Genomic DNA, 24,969 nt, shown 5'->3' with positions numbered 1-24,969 from the left:
ACAAAAAAAGTCAAAGCAAAGTCTACAAAGTCAAGCAGGAGTACAGCCAGCCCCAGAAGATGTGTGCTCCAGGGACTGTTCCACTTTCTAAAACTTTTATCTTTTCTCTTCTTCAAGTCATATTTTGTTGATGTTTTTCCTTTGGTTTTCAAAACATTTATGTTCCTGTTGTCCGAGGAGGAAGCTCCTGCTTTGTAATTCTGCAGCCTGCAGTATGCTTCATGTGCCTCAACCACATAACCATAGTTCCCATTTCTAAGAAACAAATAAAAAATACTGTTCCTTCTTTCTTGCAGCTCCAAAGTTCCCTCTCTTTTGATGCTGTAGTTTGGATTAGTGTTCCAAGGGGCAATGATCTTGCTATCTCCTTTCAGTCCCACAAAGGTAGTGCTCAGCTCCCTCCCTCCCTGTCAGCAGAGAATTCTCTCAGAGAGAAATACCAATACTTTTCTAGCTTGGCTTCTTCTAAAATTGTACCAAATTAGCTTCTCAGAGGAGTTGGGATGATGGATACCTTGCAGTGCTGTGTCCCTTGGGAGATTGAAACACTGGGCCGTGGTCTACCTCATCTGTGAGAGCAAAGCTTCAAAAGAGCAATTAAAAGTGCAGATGCCCATTTAGCAGAGAGAAATTCATTGTTCTGTGGCTGCTGAGGGTGAGAGGCAGTCCTGTCACTGCTAACCTGAGGCAGGGAGTGGTTGAGTCACATCTCTGCCCTCTCTGGGCAAGGTGGTATCAGAGCTGGGACTGCGATCCACATTCTGGGGAACTCAGTTGTGTTATGTCATTACTGAGTTATGCTCTGTTCATAAAGGCTCTTTAGTTTTATAGTATAGGAAGAAAAGGGGACACAAATTATTTAGTAGGCTTTTCAAATTCTTCTTGAGTCTGAGCAGGAGTGGCTTTCTGAAATGGTCTTGGAGCAGCTGCACTGTTTAATCTCAGCAGTATTTTTCCTTCAGTTTTACACCCTGAAATCATTAATTTAAATGCAGAGGATCATAAAATCTATCCTCAGCTCAACATTCTGTATCTTATGTTAATTTCAGAACCTTTTATAGAATTTTATTTTTTTATGAATCTTTCCACATTAGCTGAAGAACTATAAGGAATTTATTCAAACAGCTTGTAGTTGCATATATATGTATATATCAATGATGTATAGATGTATATGCATGCATGTGTGTGCAATACTTTGGCATATTATTACCCCCATAACATGGTTCAACAAGCAGCGTTTATTACAATAACAAAAAGTGTCTGTATTCCCACAGGCATCTTTAGAGACAGAAAAGGTATGAGGCTCCAAACCCAGCAAATGGAACACATTAGTTGTTGATATATTGTCTGCTCTGTACAACACTAAATATTTTTAAAATAGTAATTAAAAAAAAAAAAAGTTGTTCCAGAATTTTCCCAAGTCTTTTCTTTCACGGACTCCTTTTGCTGGCACTAGCACAGGTATTTCAGTGAAATTCATGGAGTGGAAAGGCTGTGCTGGCCAGGCAGTCCTGCACAGTGCTGTGGCTGTGCAGCACAAAGCCAGACAGAGCTGGCAGCAGCGTTTGTCCCTGGGGGCCAGTGACAATGTCTGCTGTTAAACTGCTGGGCACGGGATCAGCCTTAGGCCTTGCACTTCACCTGTCCTGCCCACCTGCTTCTAATGGGCCCTGGAGCTGCTGAATGAGCACGTGGGCTTCCCCACATCCCCTTGTGCCACCTCAGCTGTGGCTGCTAAAGGAGCTTTTAGGGCCTGCAACACTTTGTCACGAGCCCACGTGTGTTTATGGAGGGAGGTGAACTGAGTGTCCAGGGCAGCCCCAAAGGCAGGGTGAGGAGTAGTTTGGCCCTTTGTGAGAGGGGAAAAAGAGCTTGCCCACAACTGTGCAAAGCCCCTGGTTGAAACAGGGAGTGAGAAAGGCTAATTGTTGGGTTGGGTTGCTGTAAGAGAAATCTTTGTTTCCATTCTCAAGGTATTCATTTGGTGCTAGTGAGGCCATGTCCATCTCAGGCACAGCACTCCCTACTCCCATCCTCAGTTCAGGGCAGGTTCTTCCCACTCAGAGCCCATTTTCATCTTTCTTTAATCTCTACGCAGGTTTTACCTTGTCCTTTCAGAGCTGGGGCATTGCTCCATGAGGCAGAGCCCCCATGACCTGTCTGTGGGCTTGGGCCTCGGGCCATTTTGGTAGAGCCATGTGGCAGCACAAAGGTGCAGGGCAGTTGGGAAGACCACCTGGACTTCCCATCACGGGGTCATTTTGCATTTCTTTTCAGTTTTGTTCACGAGATTCCACAATAGCTGGTCCTACTTTACAAATGTGTGTGTGGAGATGGATCATTAGGGTCTGCTTGGCTGTGATTTTTGTATCAGTGCTCGTTCAGTTCTCAGCTGTAGTGGAAAGAGAAGGGCCACTGTGTCAGTCCCATCATGGAGCTCTTTCCTGTGCTCAAGCCCCTGGCTGGACTCCTGGTTGCAAGCAGTTACTATTTGTAGAGCTGGGAACACAATATTGCATGCTGTTGTTTCCTTTTCTGAGTTCAAGGGAAGGGAAATCCTTGGTGTGCTGCTGTGTCTCCATCTGGGACAACGACAGACAAATCCTCTGCTGTGGGTGTGCTCAAAAGCTTTACTACTGGTTCAGATCACTGCAGAATGACACTTTTTCTTTTTTTAGGCATTCCTTGTACTAAGCACTGGGGGATACTGCAGGCATTGGGAAGGAATTGTCTGAGGCAAACCAGCAATATTTTAAAGCACAAACATGTGCCTGCTACTGACTGTCAGATGGAGTTTCTCAGTCTTTTAAAATATCACATTAATATAAACATGCAGATGAACAGGCAATTGGGTTTTTGTGGTTTTTTTTATCTGCAGGCTTCTAGTGAGTTGTTAATTACCTGGAGCTGAGTGGAAGATATTCGAATGGACAGCTGCCAAATGATGGAACTAATTTTTTTGTAATCCTATTCATTCTATATTGCTGGATAATATGAAAATGTCATACATGCATTCAGCTGGACAGAGGAACAGGGCAGTTGCAATTTGGAGCAGAAAATTAAAATAGTGACCTGTCTGTTGTGCTAGGTATCCTTTAAGATGTGTCACGAATGCCTAGGATGTTTTAATTTGTATTTCTCTCAGATTTTATTTCCCCAGTGTGAACTTCTAATGACTTTGTGATTTAACCTTGTAGGGACTTGGTCTCCTTTTGCTGTCATCTAGTTTTCATGTACTTATCTCCCACTCAGCTTGCCACGCAGCACTTGTGTAGTGATTACCTAATCCTGCAGTTTTCCTCCTACTTAGGTGGAGTTCCCCTACCATTTCTGCAATACTGCTATCCTTATTCCACACTGGGGCTAAAAGCCCTGAGGATGAGAGGTGGTGAGCCTGTGTGCTGACTCCAAAAGCCTGCTTTCTCATCCTAAATCAACCTCTACTGTAACTGGAAGTGCCTTTGTTTGGATAAGCTAAATTGCAGCCTGTATTTTGCAGGGATATGTACAATTCTGACAGAATGACTAAAAGCCTCTAGCGTTAGTCAGCCTGATCTGTGAATCACTTATCACCGATATTCAGCCCACTTATTCCCCAGCAGCAGAAAAGGGAATCCCAAAGAAGGCTCAGTTTGACATACACATCAGTTTCAGGTGGGCTCATCTGAATTTTCCCCATCTCTCTCCCCAGTATTGCAGGCAGCAACGTTTCCTCTCCAGAGGCAGAAGAGGGCAGGATGCAGTTCATTCCTGCCGACCCCTCTCCCTTCCAGCTTTGCACAGGGGTCAGTCCCTGCCAAGAAAAGGGCAGCAAATTTCAGAATGTAACTAAAACTTACTGTCAGAGTGACTGCAGGCCATGCAAGGCTGAGGAGCAAAGCCCTCTGGCCAGCAAGCTGAGAGTGGGAGGTGTACCCTGGAGGCTGCAGGGGTGGATTAGGACAAAAAAACCCCATCCTGATCCGTGATTTGTCACTCGCACTAACCAGTGTCTCTCTTGTTCTCTTGTCTTCCCCAGGAACGAGTGGAATATCTCTTTCTCATAATTTTTACAGTGGAAGCATTTTTAAAAGTAATAGCATACGGACTTCTCTTTCACCCCAACGCTTACCTCCGCAATGGCTGGAATTTACTAGATTTTATAATTGTGGTAGTAGGGTGAGTACCAACAGTTTGTTTTTCAAGGCACTGTCCACATGGGGATAGTGAGAGTGGGTCAATGCTTTGTTACATACGGGTGATGTTAGACATTGCTGTCCATTCTGTTCCTCTGGCAAACACTGTTTTAATGGTTTGCAAAACAGGGAAATTAAACTGCTCTTTGGGAGCCAGAGGTAAAAAGAGAAAGCAGTCCAAAGGTGTTAGATCAAGTCAATTGCCTGAATGTGCTTAACTGCAAGAAAATGCATTTGTTTTTAAATCTATATGAATTTTAAAAAATAATATCTAGGTAATCCCTTAATTAAGATTAGGAGTTTGATGACAGATAAATTCTGCCATCTTGTGAACTTTTGCTGATGCTTCTTATCCTGGAAGATGGAAGAAAAATTTAAATCCCAGGTTTTCCTACTCACAAACAAAATTAAGTTCCTCAGTTCAACTGCACTGCTCAGCTGGTGATTTCAACACTTTTAATTCTGACCCTTTTAATCTTTTAACCTTCTTGAAGAGTAGTTTTACTACTGTAGATCAAATTGCCACTTTGAGCTGCAACCTTTCTAATTCTCTTATTCCTCTCCGTGTTTTTTAAGTTTGGCATTTAATTTATTTGAATAAAAACAAAATAATACATGATCTGCTTTTTCTGCCTAAGGGTCAGAGATAAGCAAGGGATTGGAATTGTGGTTGTTGAAGGGAAGAGGTGAAGGATAAACTACCTCTGAATACAAAGGGAGCAAGTATTTCTTTGCCTGAATAATTTGTCCCATCCTCCCACCACTCCATTGTTAGAGAGTTTCATCGCCCACAAAAACTTGTAATCTTTTCACCTCTTTACCAAGGAAACCCTGCATGAACTCCTAGAGAAAACATCAAAAGAGACACTCCTAGTCATCAAAACCCCCTCATAATTTCTGCCCCAAACCAATCCGCCTTCCTGACCATCTTTGTGCTGGCCCCAAAATATTTAATCAGCAAACTGCTGTGTGCTTCCCAATACCTCCCACTTCCTGTCACCATGGATAAGAGTGGGTGGAAGGAGAATTCCCAATGAGGGGGAGGGAGAACAGGCTGAAGCCTTTTCTTAGTCTCAAGACCTCTCTGCCTCCACGTGGGCATAAAACTTCTCCTTTTATCCTACCCACAGGCAGAGGATCAATGGGCAATGCCCATTGTCATTGTGCTTCTCCTTTTTTCCTACCCACAGACAGAGGATCCCTTAGCATGCCAGTACCTGAAAACTGGACAATCCCCACCCCTCCCCTGGTATTGATGTCCAATTCCATCATTGGTTCTGCCTTAAAATGCCCTCAGATATCTCACCTCTTTGGAAATTGCTACCTAAGTGGAAGAAAGATTGAAGAACAAAACTCCTGTGAATGTGATTATTCCCTTTTCATTTTTATGAGAAAGAGGCATTTTAAAGAGAGGACGCATTGCCTCCTCTTTTTCCATTGGATGTGAGAGAGCAGGACTCCAGAAATCACAGAGCAGCATTATATCTAGTTTAAGTACAGTCCTTTTCAATTTTCCTACGAGGGCAGTTAATCAGCAAGATGATATTCAGGCTGAAATTAATTCCCTTGCCAATGACACAAGCTGCAGCTCTCAGCTCCTCTATCTGCTTCTGCCTCCAGCAGCTCTTAGTCACTAGATGGGGAACAAAAAAATGTAACTGGGGAAGAATTACATGAGTATAATAAACATGGCCAAGACCCCAAGGTCTCTGCTAAATAGCAACAATCTCAAGTGACAGATTCCACTTCAAGGCCAGATGGGCTCCTTTGATGTTTGTCTGTTTAAACTCACTCGTGCAGTACCACAGCCTAGGCTGGTGTGCTGCTTTTCCTCTCCACAGCCCCTCTGCAAAATCTACTTGGTGATACCATCTGTTCCTCTCCTGCCCTGTCTTCTTTTCCTAGGGGCTGTCTGAAATCCCTCAGTGACATTATATTTAAACTTCAGTGTATTTGAATGTTTTGCCAGGAAGGAAGCCCCATGGAAAAGGTTTAAAATAAATTTGGAAGAGAGAGAGGAAGGAGGAAGAAAGCAAGTGCTGATAACATTTCCTTGAGGTGTCTTTTTCTACCTATTGATGGAGCTATTGGGGAAAGCTGAGTAATTTGAACAGTGGGGCAGAGGGCAGAGAGATTTGGTGTGTGGGGCAAAGGATAATGTGACTGTGGTCATTGCCATTTGTGCTTGCTCTGCCTTACCAATCATCTCTAATTTTCAAAGATTTTCAAAACATTGGCTAGGTGGGATGCACTTCAAATACTGCTACAAGTTAAAGGAGAAAAAAAAAAAAAACAGACTGATTTTAGGTCTTTCAAATCCACCTGTACTCAGTTCACTACATATAACTTCAACAGATAATAGCACATCTGGCTTCCTTTACCTTAAAATGAGCTAGTCAGTAGAGTAAGAGGAAAATGGACATGTGTAGCAGCAGGTATAAATTTTAGAGGGGAGTCACAGTTCCTGTAAAAATGTTTATAACAATGTGCCTGTATACTTTCCCCTGCCTTCTGAAGATAGGTCCCCTGGTATCCAAAAGGATTTTAGAGTCAGTGATTCTAACAAGGCCATAGGAATGTGCAACAGCAGCAGAGGGAAGCACTGAACACAACTGCTCTGTTTTCTGGTGAAAGGATACATTTTAGACTGTAGGCTTGTAGCAGCTTATCGTTCTTGAAATGTGGGAGACCTGTTTATTCATCAGCTTTGTCCTTTAGAGTTTGAATCTGGCTTCTCTTTAAATAGCCTCTGACCTTGCTATAGCAGCACTTTAAATGCTGCTTTGAAGAATGTCTGTGTGAGGGTATCAATCAGAGGCTCTACCAACATTATTAATTAATAGTAGAAACCAGACCCCTAAGCCACTCAATGAGGCACAACCCACAAGCATTAAAGGTTAGGCAAATTGTCTCCCACTTCCTTCATTTTTGCTATTCCTCTTTAGGAAAACACTAAAAGTTTCAGATATCATAGTGATGTCCCTTAATATTATGAAATTTCTCTTGAGAGAAGACCAGCTTGACAATATTGTGATGGAAGAATATCTGTCTTTCCTGGCAGTGCTGTGGTTTGTCTGCCAAGCACAGTCATTCTCCAAGGACCTGTAACTACTGCCAGAGAAAAAGGTGTTGTAATTTGAAAGGCAATATTATAGTCTAACTTGGGAAGGTGAGCAGTGAAGATATTTGGACAAGATCTGAAGTCAGAGCAGACTGGAAAATGTGGTCGCAGTTTCTGTCTTACTGAAGACCTGTGGGGAGTTTCTAGAGGGAAGATCCAAACATTTTCACACTCACAAATCACAGGTGATTTGTGACAGGTAAAACACTGTGAAAAAAAAATTTGTGTTTTACTTTTTTTTATACCTAAGAGGATTTTATCAGCCATGTTTTTCTGATGATTTTTTGCCTTAGAAATATCAAGGCCTCTGTTTTCTTTCTATATTTTGGAGGCCCTTGACAAGTTCTTTTTTTATGCTATAAAAATCACAGTGTACTCCCCACAGAGGAAGAGATGAAGAGCAGGTTACAGCCTTATCATGCTGCTGTTAGGGTCATCCAGCAAAGTGAAAACCCTTTTGATATATCAAATGTCAAAAGGAAAATAGAAAACTACAAGAAAAACAACCCCAATGAAGCTAGCTTCTTACTTCACAGGTAAATGTAAATAACCCCAAACAAAGCATGAAGCATATCCACACATGCATGTGATAAAAATTTGGTTTTCTGCTCTTACAGTTCATGTCTGTCAGATGAATTTAGTTAATGTGTAATCATGTCACAAATGAAATTCAGAAATAAAGGTGATGTTAATTGTGCTTCATCAGTGGAAAGTATGATATCCAAATGAAAATGGGGCATGAATTTATGCTGGCAGAAAGTAGTTAGGTGGAAGTAAATAAAGGTTGATGTCTGTTTTTTGGAGGAGGGGAAGTTTAATGGTGAGATTTCCAGTGGCCACAAGAGATTAGCCCTCTTGCCTTTTTTGTAGCACCCAAACTCTTCTTTCTCTGTCAGCACAGTGTTCTCTCACCCTATGCTTGGAGCATGCTAACTCACCCACTGATAAAGGACTGCATCTCGCTCCACCATACCTACTGCAAACTTTCTCAAAAGCCTTTAATCAAAGAGCAGGATTTCCTACATAAGATAGAAGTGCTCTGGCCTCATCTTTTTTATCAGTAGTTTAAAATCCATCTGGCTGTTTTAGTCTCAGAAAACAATTACCTGCACAAACCAAGAGCATTAGGTAGCTGTACATCATGGGATGTCTGCCCATGCCCTGACTGAGGGAGCGTAAGGACAAAGAAGAAAAATTGACAAAGTATACTATAAACTTGAAGAGTGGAGTAGAGATTCAGTAGACCACACTGGGCACAGTCTAGACCCCAATACAGAAGGCAAAGAGAGTGAAATAAATGAGAGAAATTAGAAGATGTAATGCATTAGAAAAAAGCAGGATTAGTATAGGGGAAATATAAAGCATGGAGTAAATGCATTAAAGCAGGATTTACAGGAGTAATGCAATTCAAGTTTAAATGTAGGTTTTTAAATGAGGAGCAGCAGGAATTACTGCAAATTATTCCTGAAGTGCAAAAGCAGATGACTGTGGGTACCTCAAAAGAGCACATTTAGCATGCCAGTGCTGGAGCACAAAAACAAGGCCAGCTGGCCTGCAGTGGAGCTTCACTAGTCTAGGAATGCAGGCTCTATCTCCAGAGGAGCGAGCTGTCCTACTGGTTGTGTTTCTGCTCCTCCTGAACTAATTTAGGACATTGCTTGGGCAGCAGAATTCTAGAGCAGTCAGGTTTGCTCACTGTGCAAGTGGCAGCAGAAACAGCCTTGGTGCCCAGTGCCAGGAGCTGCTCTTTGGGAAAACATGGGGCCAGTGAAAATGGGGATCAGGAAAATGGACTCCCAGTTTTGCACAATTGCTGACTCAGAGTTCCTTGAGATTCCTAGTCTTGGAGCTGAAAAACAGTATTAGAAGCCTTTTTGCAATAGATTCTTTTTCCTTTAGAGGATCCCAGGAGACTGGGTCTGCTCTATAGGTATGTCACTGATCACCTATTATGGAATTCTGTGGACTAGAAAGATAGAAATGTTTGAATGTGAAACAGAGCATATTGCTAGAGCTTAATCAGTCACTTACTGAGAATATATTAGGCCAAATTTGACCTACAGTGTTTCTATTATGAAGACCAGCAGAAAATTGCCACTGTATAATTTGTGTACACAGCTCAAGAAATACATACATTCCAATAATTCACATTCTTTGCATCAAACCTTGTTTGTCTCTCTCTGTGATATCTGTAGTCAATGCAGTATTTCTCATAGGCTCTGTTTTTTTTCTTCTCTGTCTCCTGCTTCTGCAACACCTACAAACTCAGCATCCAACCTCCTCACACACAGTTTTTCCCATGCTCGTTACCTAGCTGTTAAATCTTTCTGCAGTGCTTGAAGTTGACGCTTTGAATAGATCCAGTTACGAGTTCCTCAGTCACAGCTGACAAGTTTTATAAGACTCTCAATATGAATTAAAAAAAAAAAAAAAAACCCAAACAAAAACCAAGAAAACCAACAAAAACCTGCTTAAGAAAGGAATTTCACATTTGCGATCCCCTAATTCACATTTTTATGTGGATTTAGTGCTGGGGGAATCTGTTGATTTAGATGTTTCAGTAAATGAATCTTCATTTTAATATCCAGTCAGATTTATCTTCAGGCTGCAGGCATTGCAGTTGCTTGTTAAGCCATCAGCCAACTCAGTGTCTGCTTGACCCATGGTCTGGGGACTCTCTGTGGAATGTGTCAGTCGGGATATGGATGAGATCCTGGCAGGGGCACCACAGACTGCAAAGTCTGTGAGAGAAACCACTGCTGGATCCAGGCCTCTCCATCTGGACTGGTTCTGTCATCCCAGAGAGTTTCTTTCAAGTTGTCTGTGGCAGCTCCATGGCACCCGACAGACCAAGGGGTCTCTGCCACTCCCAGGCAAGCCTTATTTACAGAGCACCAAACATCCATTTAGGCTGGAACAGCTTTTAACCTTTGCTGAATTTGGCTGGGCTCAAGCTGAGGATTTCAAGGCTGAAAGCAATATCATTAGCAAATTCATGAGGAATCTGTTCTCCCCCAAATGTACTAATGCTTTACCAGAAAAATGGAGGCTGCTTCCTGAAAGCTAATTTATTAAATCAAGTTCTTATTAACAGATAGGGTGAGCCTTCAGGTTTTTTACAGAAGAACACTGCCTTTTCTTTCTTGCTCTGCCTTTTTAAATGCATTCTGAGTGAGACAGCTTCTCCTTAAAGCATCTACTCCTATTAGCCAAGATAAAACATTAAGGCTGGTATAATAAAACATTCTAATAATGAGACTCCTACAGTTTTGCACTCTCCTTAGCCAGAGCATCAGGGGATTTACAAATGGATCCACAAGCACACAGTGTGAGCATACACTCTATCTAAAAACTTGCCCCTTGAAGGGTCCTCGAGTTTATGCCAAGTTCTACCTGCAGTGCCATTGGTGAATCTTAATTCTTTGTAAAACTAGTGGCAGATAATTAATGACTGGCTTAATTAAGGGTGATTATTTTCTCCTCCAAGGTGGGTTGTTGGTTAATAAAGACGGCAAAGTGTTGGTAGCCCATAGCAGGCTGCAAGAAGCCATGGAGGAACATGAAGGAGGAGCTTTTTGTCATGTTTATGTCTGCTTCAGAAACAAGTGTTTTGCAAATGGTGTAGACATCACCAATAGGCTGTTGCATATGGGAAGAGTCTGTCTCTCCTCCACCATATGGGAATGTCAAGAGAGAGGTGTGACACCCTTCACAGGTCTGTGAGATAGTTTGGGTGATATGATGGTGATGATCTCTGTTCCTGTTTAGCCCAAGCCTTGCTGTCTGCCTACAGATTGTTTCCTCTTTCTTTTTGCAGGCTTTTTAGTGCAATTTTAGAACAAGCAACCAAAGCAGATGGAGGGAATTCAATAGGAGGAAAAGGTGCCGGATTCGATGTTAAAGCACTGCGGGCTTTCCGAGTATTACGTCCACTACGGCTGGTGTCTGGAGTTCCTAGTAAGTCATGCCATTGTTTTCCTTTCAGCTATGTCTGTGATGTGGGGTTTTTTTTGTAAGGGTTTTTTTTTGTAACAATTTTGAAGATGGAGCACGATACAGGTTATTTTTGGTGTGTGGGGGAAGACTTTTTTTCAAATGTATGTATTTGTGAAAAGCGTGCTATTAATCAAAGGATGGCCAAAGCACAGCTGAAAAGGAATGGAAGTCTCATGGTATGTCAGTCTGATTGTGCAACCTTTTTAAATAATGAAAGAGGAAGAAGATCCAGGAGATTTGTGATTTCAAGCATAAAATCCTTTAAATGGTGAGGTTTTGTATTATAAATTCTTGACTTTGATGGAAATTCTGTATGGTCATGTGTGTTGATTTTGGAGGGAGAGGAACTTTTTCATTAAAATTGTATTTTCTTCTTTGCATGTGATGTTCAGATCAAGAGAACTGGGAACAGTTTAGAAGCAGCAGAATACAGAACAATGACATACTCAGCTTCTCAGTTAGTCTGATTTGCTTAAATTATTTGTAATGCCTCTGAGAAAGTCCTCAAGCAGCCTTTGATAGACTTTCATCCCTTTTCTTGTTTACAATGAAGCTATGAGTAACTAAGTCTGGTAGTTCCATTGTGGAGGTGGAATATGGACATGACAATGTGGGAAAATTATATCATTTTGCTTGAGAGTTTGTTATGGATGGGACCTGTTTACCTTATGGAGAGAGAAGTGGTTGAAAACTGTCATTGGTTTCCATGATTATAGCAAAGAGAGATGTTGGGAGCAGAAAAGGAGTTAATCTTCTCCAGAATAGCTGTAGGGAGCACTTTGTTTGTTTTCATTTGAGGATCTTGCTAGACTGGTATCTTAAAGTACTTCCAACTTTAGTCATGTGAAAACCTTGAGTTGAGTTGTCATAAACTCTGTGATATCAGTTGTTCTGATACAGACTGAGCTTGGCTGTGTGCTTGGTGCTCTTGGAGGACTTGAGGAAGCTGAGGGAACCAAGCCTGAAGCAGTTCATATCCAATCTCAATCCCAACATAGACCATCTAACAGTCCATTTGTGAGTTTTCTCATCAAGGAGTATTTAATTTGTACCAGAACAGAGCCAGGCAGCCTGGTGCAGACTAACAACCACTTGGTCTAGACAGCAAAATGCTAGTGCAGGGTGAAGCAAGCAAACCATCAACTTCATCTGACAAGATAGCATTTCTGGTTCTGACTAGGGACATATTTGTTAAACCAGACTTCTTGGGGGCCAGTGTGGCTTTAAAGAGCTGAAATCTGAGGCTAATGCAGCCTCAATCTTGACTGGGCATTTTTTAGTTGTACAAATGCCTGTTGATTAGCCTAGAATAGATGTTATCGCATCCATATGTATTAGAGCATAACTTTTCTCATGAGGCCTTTTAGATAAGATTGCCTAAGCGAACCATAAATAGCACGTTACAGAATTACATTCTTACATAAGTTTAGTGCAGAGGTTTAGAAGCCAAGTCTCAGGTCCCATTCAAGTTCTGTCCCTGAGGCATCGTGAACACCAGTGGGTGAATTACCAACATTGCAGTGTTTTGCCATTTATAAAGAAATGCTTTTTTGCTTCCTTGCCCTTCCAAAATGCAGAAGGCTTTCCCCCCTGTAAGGAAAAAATCTGCACAGATTTGTCCTAAAATTACATGAATGTAACATACACTGCGATTCCTTCTCACTTAACAGTCTCTGTATGGAAGCAGCAGCTCTTTAGTAAGAGGGGATCCTCTGGGTCACTGGCAGCCACCTTCTGCATGGAAATTCCAACATCTGCTGCTTGGCTTGAGGTCCAGATCTAACTTACCACTATTTGGAAAAAAGCGTGTAAAGTACAATGATTCCTATAAAACAAATTTTTGAAACACATGCTGAATTTTTTCATGCAAATCTTAAACTCATTAGAATTGGTCTTGGGAAATAGTTTGTCTGAGGTGGAGAGATTGGCTTGCAGCATGGAATCATTTTTTCTGAGTCACAGGGAGTTTACGTGGATTTTTTTTTTTGTCTCTGGCTCGATCCATAGGAAAGAATCCAATTTAAGAGGGACATGTTTTGTATTCAGGTCCATGCATTTAAAGACCCATCTCAGCATATAGAGAGTTTCCACATAAGTTTGATTTGAGGTAGGGGAAAAACATATTAATTGCCCTCTGAAGTAAATCACCGGTGTCTGCATTTTGCAGATTGAGAGCTGGAAACAAAAGTCCAAGATTTAACACTTCCAGAAGTGGCTTCTAATTATTTATGTCTCCTATTGGCTACCAATGCTAGACATTTCGGTCAACACAACAATCCAACAGCCTCAGATAGAAGGATAGAGGATATTAAGAGCTCACAGTCCCTTTTTTCCAAGTTCTATGCATGCTTAATTTCTGGGACTTGGCTGTCTCTTGCCAGTAAATATCTCAACCAAGAAATGGGGGACTGTCCGTGCAGTAAGTGGCTCATGTGCAAGCAAAGTTGGCTCACCCATGGGCAGACAAGCAAAAAGGTACCTTTGACAATCTTTGTTAGGATCAAACTGTCCAAGGCCCCAGATTACGTTAGTGCCTCCTAAAATCAAAAGGGTTTGAGATCATGAATTCAACAAAGCCTGAACACTACATCTGGATGATGGTTGTGGGCACATCAATGTTTCATAATCTTTAAGAGAACAGATGACACTTTTATGCTTTGTGGTTATGTGGACATTCACAAGACCACTTGTCATAAGGAAGAAAACAGACATTTTGTTCAAAAGATAAGACAGACATTTTTAATCCATGTTACAAAAACCAACTGTACCATCACGGGAGAAGCCTTCAAAGGCACTGAATTCAAAGTTTTTGGGTCCCCAATACAACTTAAAAAAATAGTGTTAAGTATTTACACATTTCCAAGAGACTCCATAGGGATCAGCTGGGTTTGGTGTGAGGGGTTTTTGTGTGTTAGATTCTTTTTTAAAATAGTTTGAGTTCTTTTCCAGAAAACCTTTTTTGGAGTGAGAGGTACAGTTCTTATGTGTGAGGTGTATGGCAGAGCAGTAGATTAGATACTTCCCACAGCTGTCACCCCAGTGCTGGCCATTGCTTTGTATACAAAATAGAGTTTGAGCTAATTAAGCAAACTTTTTTTCCCCACAACTTTTTTTAAGTCCTACTGCTTCTGGAAAAATGGTCCACACTCAGTCCTTCTAGCCTGGCATTAATGTGTAGATGAATGGTGATTATTTTGCAGAGCACATGGATTATTTAGGATTATTTAGGTCTTTTTGAAAATGAGATCTAAGAACTTGATATCGTGGATACACAGGCCAGATTTCACTGTTCAACTATTCTGTTACTGTCAAATTAACACAGTTCTTGCAGTGCACACTTTATTTTGGTTGCTGAAAGAACTTTACTGCTGGAGTACCAAAGCAGTCTCCTTGTAAGGAAAACTTCACGCGTGTTTTAGAGCACCTGTCTTGATGTGTGGCATTAAGATTAATATAATAGTTTGAGAAAGGAGAGAGAAGGAAAACAATTCCCTTGATGGACATAAGTAGACAAGTGCAAAATCAGCATGTCTACCAAAACTTAATCACTTCAGTGTCTTGGAAACTTACCCAGTATCTCCTTTGGCAGGAGTGTAAAGTATGGTAAAGCTTTCTAGGGACAGAATCAAGTTAGCCCTTTTGTGCTATGAGTTTTCTGTTGATTACTCTTCCCTCTCCGTTTTATGTTATTACATATTTTAAAACTTGTTTTAAACATTTTGTGCTCCAGGAGGGCAAAAAGAAACATCCAATTGGGCAGTGAAGAAACATGATCCAATTAGAAAAGAAAATCACTCCTGACTATTGGAAAGGGCAATGAGTTACTCCTACGCATGCTAGCTCACGCTCTTTTAACTTATTAAATTCCATTTCTATCACCTTTATTCACGCTGCTCAATTATACCACCTCATACATTCTGTTAATTCTCTTTATGTTGTACTTCGTCTTAATGTAACTGCATTTTTGCCACAGATTATTGTCTATCTGATATTTGCCAGACTGAATTGATAAGCTCTCCTAGACAATTTGGAAGTCACATCATTTGAGTAGCTGCCATGCTGCATATTTGTGTGCAAGGTCCTCTGCTGACAGCACAGATTTATGTGGGCAGAAGACCCTGCTACTCTTAATGAAGCTAGAGAGAAAACTTAACTGTTCCACTGGAACAAAAACTTGCCATAATGTATTTTTTTTCTTTTAATTTTATTTTAAAACCACAGAAAGCTAAGCCTGTGATGTGTTCAAGCTCCACTGGAGTCTTGTAGCAGGAGAGTTACTCAAAGGCACTGTAGGTACCTCTCTAGCACCAGTATTTACGTGGAGATGCAGCAATTGTATAACAGGGAAAGAGAAGGCATGAGCAAAAGGACCTAAACCAAACCCTCCCCATGACAATGCAATGTCCTTCTGCTAGTGACACAGCAGCATGCAACTGGCAGAGTACATTTTTGAGTTGAAATCAAATAAGACCAGAATTTTCATGTGTAAATGCCTAGAGATGACTCTTTTATGTGCATTTAAATAATTAACTGGAACACATACTTTTTCAAAATGATGCTTATGTTTAAGTCCATGATAACTCTTGAGTTTATGAGAAAATTGGGCACCTTCAGACAAGGTGGATGAAAAATTTAGACATTTTTAGATTTTGGTCTTTCTCATTGCAATTAGTAATCTGCCCTGAAATGTTCTATTAAAATGTATAATGCTTTCTGAGTCTCAGCAGTGTTCTCTACCCCATATTTATTGCAGTGTTTTCTCATTGCCACAGTCATCTTCTATCCTTATCCCAAACTCTCTGGCATTAATCAAAATATTTCTTTGGACTTTGTAACAGGTAGGAAAATACTCTGTCTTTCCTTGCAGTGTTCCTGATCCAGCTGAGCCATCCAGGTCTATATATTTGGTGCCACATTCACCACATACAGCAATGAAGATGAGAAGTAAAATTCACCTTGAGGGCTCTATTGGGGAGAATAAATGCATGAGGAAAGGTTTTGCTCATTTGAGAGATGCTGGATTGGCAAAGTCGCCCAGTTGCCTTTATTGTTAATTTGCCATATTATTGCATGTAGATGAAGCAAGGAAATCACAGGTGTGATAGGACTGGATGTTTTCCTCTCTAGGTGTGTGGGACTGCTTAAATATATTGCATGTGCTAAATTACAATCAGGTTTTTATGGAGAAGTAAGAGCAAAAGCTTTCAAATGCTTACAAGATATTGAGGTTATACTCTGTATTTTCCAATAATGACTGTTCTTAACACCAAGGCTGGCAATATTTTTTCTCCCCCTTTTCAAAGGATATGTTCTAGTCTAATAATTTGAAATCACAGGGGAATTCTGTCTGTATGGGCTCATAATTCAGTGATTCCTCCTCCTGAAAAAAAATATGGGCATACATTTGCAGCAAAATACAGAGTAACTTTTAAGTTTAAGACAGCAGAGACATGTCAGAACCACCATGGTCATCTTTCTAATGTAAGACTATCTCATCTTTGATTCCAGGACTTGGAATTTGCTTTTGAATGATTTATAGTAAAATGGGTGTTTGATGCTTGTTGCCCATAAGAAGAGCTCTCAATGCTGTGAGCTAGAAACTGATACTATAGCACAGGCTTTGTCTTCCACTACACTGGATTTAGAGGTAGTGCACTTAACTGGGGGGAACATTTCTATTTCAACATTTCAACATTTCAACATTTTCTATCTTGCATAATCCTTGTACACCTGAATTATCCTAGGAGCCAAATTGAACTTGTTTGTAGTTGAAACGTCCTCGGAGCCCCTCTGCTTGGTGTGTGTAGAAGGCTGGGCCAAGCTAGGAAGGATCAAGCACCATGTAGAGAGCCCAGCTGCTGCTGCAAGCGCTCTGCCTCTGGAACCTTCCATTCTGCCTGGGCTGTGTAAAGCCCAGGTGATGCTTAACCACCCTCAAATGTTCTTTGCCAGGGAAAACACACTATTCTTATTTGTAGCATGATTCCAACTGGGGCTTGCCAAACCATTTTGCTGGAGGGTGACAACAGGACCTGGAGCAGCTCTCTCTCTGTATCTCAACGTGCAGTGGTCACATTCACCCTAGTCCATCCCAGGCTGTGTGGCCTGGGATTGCCCTCCCCCTTCCCAGCCACTGAGACAGCACAGCTCAAGCCATTGCAATGATTCCATTTTGCAGCAGTTGAACCAAAGCACGTTCCATGCAGTTATCTGGTTTGCATTCGGGATTTTTTTTTTTTCAGTGTCCAGTGAAACTTTTCAACTGTAATGTCTCATTATTTTCCCTTCTGTGAAAGAAAATTAACACTACAACGTAGACTTGAGGAAATAATGTAATTGAGGTAATAAACACAGGGAATTCAAGGAATCCAAAATGGCATCTCTTTCGATAACCATGTGTTTTTGGAATAAGACAAAGAAATGTTGAGCCATTGGCTGTTTCCATATGTTGAATAGCAGATATTAAGTCTTAAGGAAATGCTAACTGGCAGTAAGGAAGCCCACTTTCTTTTAAAATGTGTATGCTTCTAGCAACGTACAGTTGACAGGGGTGTCTTGCACGTGATTTGCTTTTATTCACTGTCACTGGTGGAGCAAGGGACTTAAATCTGCCCTCCTGAGGTTGTGCTATGACCTGAACACCAGTGCAGGACTGTGGCTTGCCTTCAGTGGGAGGAGATAGGAGAAGTGGCTGGATCAGAGCTCTCCAAGTGTGAAAGGTAGGAACTAAAGAATACAGTAAGCTTATAAGGAGGAAACAATGTACTTAGCAGTTTACTGCCACCAAACCTACAAGATAAAGGTCCTTGACAGCACAGGGAATTACTTCATAGACATTTAGGCAAAATTTGGCTTCCAAATATTAGTTCTGCCTTAAAATTTGCTGCTGTTACATTAAATAATGTCAGGTTTTGCCAAAAAAATCTTCCTTTTCTCTTGAGGTCCAGAAGCTGTAGCAAACGTGCTCTCAGGCAGATCCCTGAAGTTCTCCTTCATTCTTGAACAAGACTTCTTAACCCTCTGTGCCATCTCTCCAGCACATACAGCACTATGAGAGGACAAGTTGCACCACCTTTCCCATGTCCTTGCCTCGCTGTTTTTAATCTCAAGTGGCCAATTTGTTTTGCTTTCATTACAAATGGGGAGGGAGTGGATTAGGAAGGATAGAACAGTCTGAACTAAATGTCCTCATTAGGCTTGTTTCTTCATAGTTAACTGCAAGCTCTACACATGCTTGCAAGTCCTTTATTTACTTAGGTCACCGTTACTCAAGGGAGTAATTTGATTCCAGCATAGCATCTCCCTTAGGTAAGGATCATCCCTGTGAGTAGGGATTACACAATCAGGAACCAAAGCCTGCTTCCCTGAGAGGTACAGCCTGCAGAATGATGTCATTTATGGCAGAAGAAGTTAAGTCTGTGTAGCAGTAGCAAAGAGGGGTTCATCTTGTTAAGGGTGATTACTCACGGAGGCACGTTGTTGCTCTCAACAATATGAGAGAAAAATAGAGAGAAAATATTTCTCTCATAAATATGATAAATAAAGATTTCTCTCATGTTTAATGAACACCAGTGAAAGCAGGGAAATATTTATTTGATCTTGTCTATGTAGCTCTTATAAAAATAACACTGACTACAAATCTACCCAATAACTGCCTCAGCCTTTATCCCACGAGTTACTGTGCATGCTGGCATGGTTATTCAGCATGTCTTCACAACAGAAGAAATCCCAGTATCATAATATGGGACCACATCAGGGTGTAGGCAGTCCCTTCCAAATGAAGAAAACAAACCCCATGCTGACATCAAAGAGCAGACAGGGAGATAGTAAAAATATCTCTCTTGGCTTAGTAAGGGAATTTCCAGAAGGGCTCTGCATGGATCAGACATTTCCAGTACCATTTTTCATTCTTCAAGCAATGCCCTAAGTTATTCAGATTGGGTGTAGGGCACAGGTCTGAAAGGGAGCCCACGCCACCAAGATGCTTGTCCTGAAGCAACTAAAAATCTAAGAATGCCACCTGCTGTCTCCTCAGAACAGTTTGCATTGTATCTGTACAGGTTGTAGCTAACTGGTACAAACAGGAGCACGTTGGGTTCCCAGTTGCTCACTTGTAATTGCTGGCTGCTGCTGTCACCACGCTGGGGAGGGAAGATCTGGCTGTTCCACATCAAAGTAGTAAGGGCACGAACTGCTTTGGGTTTTTCTTATGTTCTCTCCCAGATGACACCTCTGCTGCGCCTGGTGTCAACCCAAGCTTACAACAAATGCCATTGCATACTTTGATTTCAGTTGGCTGAATTTTGCATTGCTTATTAATTTAAGATCTTGTAAGTAATGATTTGAAGTCCTTTGTTGATTTTCTCTAGTTACTGTGTGTCTATTAATGTGTTGCTGCCCTGATGAGACTTTCTAACTTTCTCTTTCTCATCATGTCCCAAGGATGTGACTGGCACACACACTGGGTAGCTGTCAACTCAAAAGTGGGACACAGGAGAATTCACAGGTTCTGCTCAGGGCACAAGATGGTACATGGATGTTCCACCACTCTGGCATCATTTGAATTACTTCTGTCTGTCCAAGCCTTCCAAAAGCCTTGGTGGATGCCTGTGGTCCTTGTTGTGATTTTCACAAAGCATTATCAAAATATGAGCAAAGCACAGAGCAGCAGATCAGTCAGACAGTGCTCTCAACCAGTGAATGCATTTTAAGCCTTCCAATATTTTTTTTTTTCAAGTGATAGTCTGAATTGATAATAATAATGCATCCTTGTTCAAGTGCTATAGTAGGGGGGAAAAAAACCAAAGCATGAATTAAATACAGGCAAAGATGAGGAAATAATATCTTTAAGTTTCAATGTCAGCATAAATCCATGGGAGAACCTTCCTTTTTAATGTAGATTTCTCTGAAATTAGGCATTGCCTTCTTAGTTATGTCTGCTTGCTGTTACTGTGCTAGATGAGAGCACAGGCATGTTGGCTGGTATGAACAACTAATAAACTTTTCAATGCTTAAGATGTTCACTGATGGAACAAATTTGCTGTTCTGATCATGGGGAAGTATGGAAATGACAGCCCACCTAACCTGCCCAGTCTCTTAACGTTTTATCTAAGTTTTCCTTGTGCCAAGGAAAAGGGAAGGAGATCAGATATCTTTCTTAATCTCTCTTTTTTTCCAGAAGCAAATCCAATTCCTGTTTAACACATGTAACAATAACTTATCCCATATGTGTTTTGCCCTTTGTTGCAACTATTTTTTATGAGTAGAGTAGCTATGCCTCTTATTTTTTCAGTTTTAGATTATCTTCTGGTTTGCCCTGCCACATCAATCACAATTCAGAAAACATCTGCTAACCCTCTGCAAAGAATCTTTTTTTTTTTCAATTTCTGTACTGCTAAAGCTGCTCAACAGTTTTACATCAGAAGCATTTTTGACAGAATGTAGCTCACGGGATAAAAGAAATAGAAGAAATTATAAAAATTCTATTTTTGTACTTCTTTCCATAGGCCGTACTAAATGTTGTTTTCTTTAGCAGTGGAAATGGCTATAGAAATTCAATTTCTTTACAGGATTACAAAAAATCCTCTCTAAACTTTCTTCAAGCATGTCATCTTTCAACCACACAGCCTCCTTGCAGAGGGCTAAGGCAGTGGTGTGAGAACTGGGGCATATCAAATGCTACACATCTTACAAGTACAATCTGATGGGGGTGGTTATTTTCTATTATTATATTATTTTCTATTATTATTAAATAATATTATTTTCTATTATCACATATTAAGCTAGCAGCCTGTCTGACATTTCTCTCTTTTATTTTTTTGCATTGGTTGTTGTGTTTGGTGATTGGTCGGGTTTTTTTTTTTTTTTTTTTCCTGAAATAAGTTGTTCAGGACTTTTCTACAGTTGGCATTTTCTTGAAGGTTGTTGCTGTACATTGGCTTTTAATTATACTGAAAATTACCAAAGGGTAAAGTTCCTTTTAGTCAGGTTTGATGTCTTGGTCATCAGAAGTCAAACCAATAGATCCAGGTATGAATACACACGGGTTTTGCAAAGGTCTGTTCTAAATCTAACAGTTTTGGGTTTTAATATGAACAGCACCCAGTGAAAGAATTTAGCATTGAGTCTCACCCTTCCCCTTACAATATAGGTGAAATATAGGTGAAAATTTAAACTCAAGCCTTTATCCCACATTTGCTTTTCATATTCCAGTGCTGAGATTATTTCACTTTAAAACTTTACTGTGGAGGAAGTCAGATTGCTCTCAGATTTATATTTTTAGATTTCTGTATCTGTTAAGAACTTTATTTAGCTGATCAGATTGCAGCAGTAGAGCCTTATGATTCCCCCTTGACAGCTTATTATATTTAAAAGGAAAATTAAAAAAAAAATGTTTAATTCCAGTGCATTCTAGCAACATATACACAATCTGTACCAAAAGCCTTTGAACTGTGCAAGTTGTAAAGAGAGTTGCAAAGAAAGCAAATACCAATAAAGAACCATTCTTTCTTCTGAAAAGTACAACTTTGTGAAAATGGCAACCATTAATTTTTCTGTCCAAACATACTGGAGCTGCCTAGTGAGCTAAAGGATGTTTTGCTTATTATGTCAGAAAGCATTTTTCCCCCAAAGCATTTTATTATCTGATGTGTGCAAGAAGAGTTTTAATCTAATCAGGTTTATAAAAATCAAAAGCAACAGTGTTACTAGTGTGGAAAAAGAAAGAAGGCTGGAGTTTTAGGTATTCTGAGGTGGGACTGATTAACCACTGAGTTCTAAGTCCCTAAATCCACCCTTTGTTCTTAAAACAAAGAGTCAGAGTTGCTCAGATTTGTCTGGCTGTGTCTTTTTTTTTTTTTTTTCCCAGTTGTTTAGGAAGAGAAAACAAATCCCACATGTGCATCAAGACAGTAACACAGCAATGATCACACATTGTGGGGTTTGGAGCATCTCTTTAATTACCTGATCGGGTAGTTTCTATTGCTACATTCTCAAAATTCTCTTAGAAACCCTCCATGACAGTGATTTGAAAATGCCACACTGTGTCTCTCCAGAGCTCAGTCCCATCTATGCTCATTAAGCACTATCCCAAGTTGAGAGGTTGGGTCAATTTTCCTCTCCAGGGCTATACAACCTTTTATTTGTCACATACAGTGCTGTACTTCTACACAGTCATCTAGACAAAGTTTTAGATTTTATCCAATATTTTGTTGTAATCCTTCTATCATGAGAAGTTCAAACTTCGTGTAGCTCATAGTAAGCCACTTGTTGTTTGCTGGAGTATTTAACCTGCAAGAAGATCAATTTCTTTCATTAATATATTTTTCTCCACGTAGTAAAAAACTGTAATCTTATCATCCCTGGCTAGACTTCTACATTTACAGAATCCCTGTTAACATTTGTTAACTTTTAAGCTTTTGCCTTTTCTGAACCTGTTCACAAGTGATGAGTTAGAACATCTGGAGAAGGACATCAAACAAATAAAATACTCTTTATTGTTTATAATAGAGAAAGGAGACTGATATCCACTTACCTGAGGAATTCTGTCAATAAACTGTAAAAATGTTAACAACTTTATAAAGGTCTTTGTAACCCAAAAGTCATTCCACTCAAATGATTGAGACCCAATTGCTTTGAGCCCATTTCTGCTACCATGAGGCGTTAGCACTTCCAGGTCTTCAAAGTTCCTTCTTTGCAAAACTATTTCCTTAGGACATGTCTTAGGACATTTTTCAGAGCTGCACACAACAGCATTTGACATCCTGAGACAAGGCTTTCCTATCATTATCTCAGTTCAGAGGTTGTTTAACTCTTGGCTTGGGTTTTGTTTTCTTACATTCACCTGTCCAGACTGAAGACAGTACATCACGTTGACATATTCCTACCCAAGTTTTCTGATTGAATCCAGTGGCATGGGACTAGACCAAAATTTCCCCCTGTAAATATTTTTTCCCTGTCACAGCTGTGCCTGCATATGAAGAAATTTAAAAAATTGAAATGAGATGGATCATTTCACTGAGAACTGGGGCAGTCTTTGGACCAGATTGTCTTTGGGTTTGGATAGCTCTGTAGCAAGAAGAGCCAAGAAAACTTCTTCCTTTCTGTGGTCCTTCACAGTGGTTAAGAACAGATAAAACCTTTGCAGTGACCCCATGAATGGTTTTCTCTGTCCATGATCATCCTGTCAGCAGAAAATCCAAGCTATTTCCTGGGAAAAAGTGACAGCTGATCCTTGCTGGCCTAGGAACTGCCAGGGCTCCTGAAGGCCCTTTACCTGCCTTAAATTTAATCCATCTTTAGAAGTCTCTGTCTAGCAGAGAGTATTTGACCTCAACCTCCCCACTCTGTGTAAGACTACTTGGCAGCACTCTGTGGTCTTTGTTCAAAATAGCTTTGGAGTTTGCACACTGAACTTCATTTTGGTTTTGTTCAAGACAGCCTTTTTTTTTTTCTGTAATGTGGAATTGTCTGCAGGCACTTAGTTGTTGCTTTTCTCTCCATGCTCTTCCTCTGTATTCAGGTAGCTGCATGGGAGGGACACCACATCATTTTTGAGTTTGATTTTTTTTTTACATTTAAAGTCTGAAGATCTTGCCTGGATCTCATCCTCAGCTGAACTGAGCTAAAATCAAATGGTTAGAGAGCAAGGCTGAACTTGCAGGAGCTACCTCTTATGTTGGAATTGGAAAGATGAAGAAAGTCTTTCTAGTCACCAAGCAACTTTATAAGAAAGTGGACACTTACATATTTTGAACAAAAGGCTACTAAAAAAAAAAAAAAAAGCCCCCCAGGAGGAGAGAGGGATACTTCTATGAGTGGAACTAGAGGTCTCTTCTAGCAGAGAGTTGAGGAGCCCAAGCCATGTGTGCATTTATCCAAGCATCCTCCTCAAGCTGGGGCTGTGTGGCCACCAGGACAAGCTGCATTTTCTGCCTATGTCAGGTCACTCTGGCAGGCAGACAATGCTCAAGTTGAGCTGCTTCCCAAGAGAAAAAGATCCAAAAAGAAGAGCTGGGTTTTGTTGTGGCTTTTGGTTTTGTTCTGTTGATCCTTTCTCGCCTCAAAGGATGAGGCAAGGGTGGTATTGCAAGACCTGGCAAACATAAAACAATTGTGTTCCCATCCACATGCCCATTTGCATGAATCCCCTTGTGTGTGACTATTTCAGTTTGAGAAGTCAATGAAGGCATGGTTTGAAAAGGCAGGAATGAGAACATCATAAGCAGATGCCAAAACTTTCTTTTTTTCTATTTTTTTCAGCACGTGGTTTTGAATTGAGTGCTTGTATATGTTTAAAAGGCATTGCCTAGTCCAAAGTAGTCACCCTGCAGCTTGAAAATTTTCCTTCCTATTTCTTTTCACATCAACGAGTTTTCTGTCCTGTGCTGTGTCTTTCCTTACTATTCCAAGACTTTCCCTCTTATTCTTGAAATATAAATGACATCTGCAGCCCCAAGAATGCTGCACTACACCCACTGAATTTACTTTATCTACCAATCTGCCACTAAGATTTTGAGAATCCAGCAAGACAGAAAAAGACTACCTCCCTAAATTGCTATTGTACAGCTGTCCTTAAATGAACTGTGTGATATGATTTCCCTTTGCAACACTGGTGAAGAAGTGTTTTTTCTCACAAATCATTGTAGATGTACTTATCTAAGATATCTTGCCATGACT

The 24,969-nt window shown here is 40.6% G+C and overlaps 1 protein-coding gene across 2 annotated transcripts in view; it reads left to right on the top strand.

Annotated features, from left to right (window-relative positions):
- The window catches only part of CACNA1C (calcium voltage-gated channel subunit alpha1 C), a 455,730-nt gene that overhangs the window by 258,750 nt on the left and 172,011 nt on the right, over positions 1-24,969 (top strand). For both annotated transcript variants that reach the window (XM_053978340.1, XM_053978341.1), the window contains exons 4-5: positions 4,019-4,158; positions 11,114-11,253. In XM_053978340.1, the coding sequence (XP_053834315.1) occupies positions 4,019-4,158; positions 11,114-11,253 (280 nt within the window). The remainder of the gene's footprint in view (positions 1-4,018; positions 4,159-11,113; positions 11,254-24,969) is intronic.

Source organism: Vidua macroura, chromosome 5, assembly GCF_024509145.1.
Source record: "Vidua macroura isolate BioBank_ID:100142 chromosome 5, ASM2450914v1, whole genome shotgun sequence".
NCBI lineage: Eukaryota > Metazoa > Chordata > Aves > Passeriformes > Viduidae > Vidua > Vidua macroura.
This window is presented reverse-complemented; position numbering and strand designations above follow the sequence as displayed.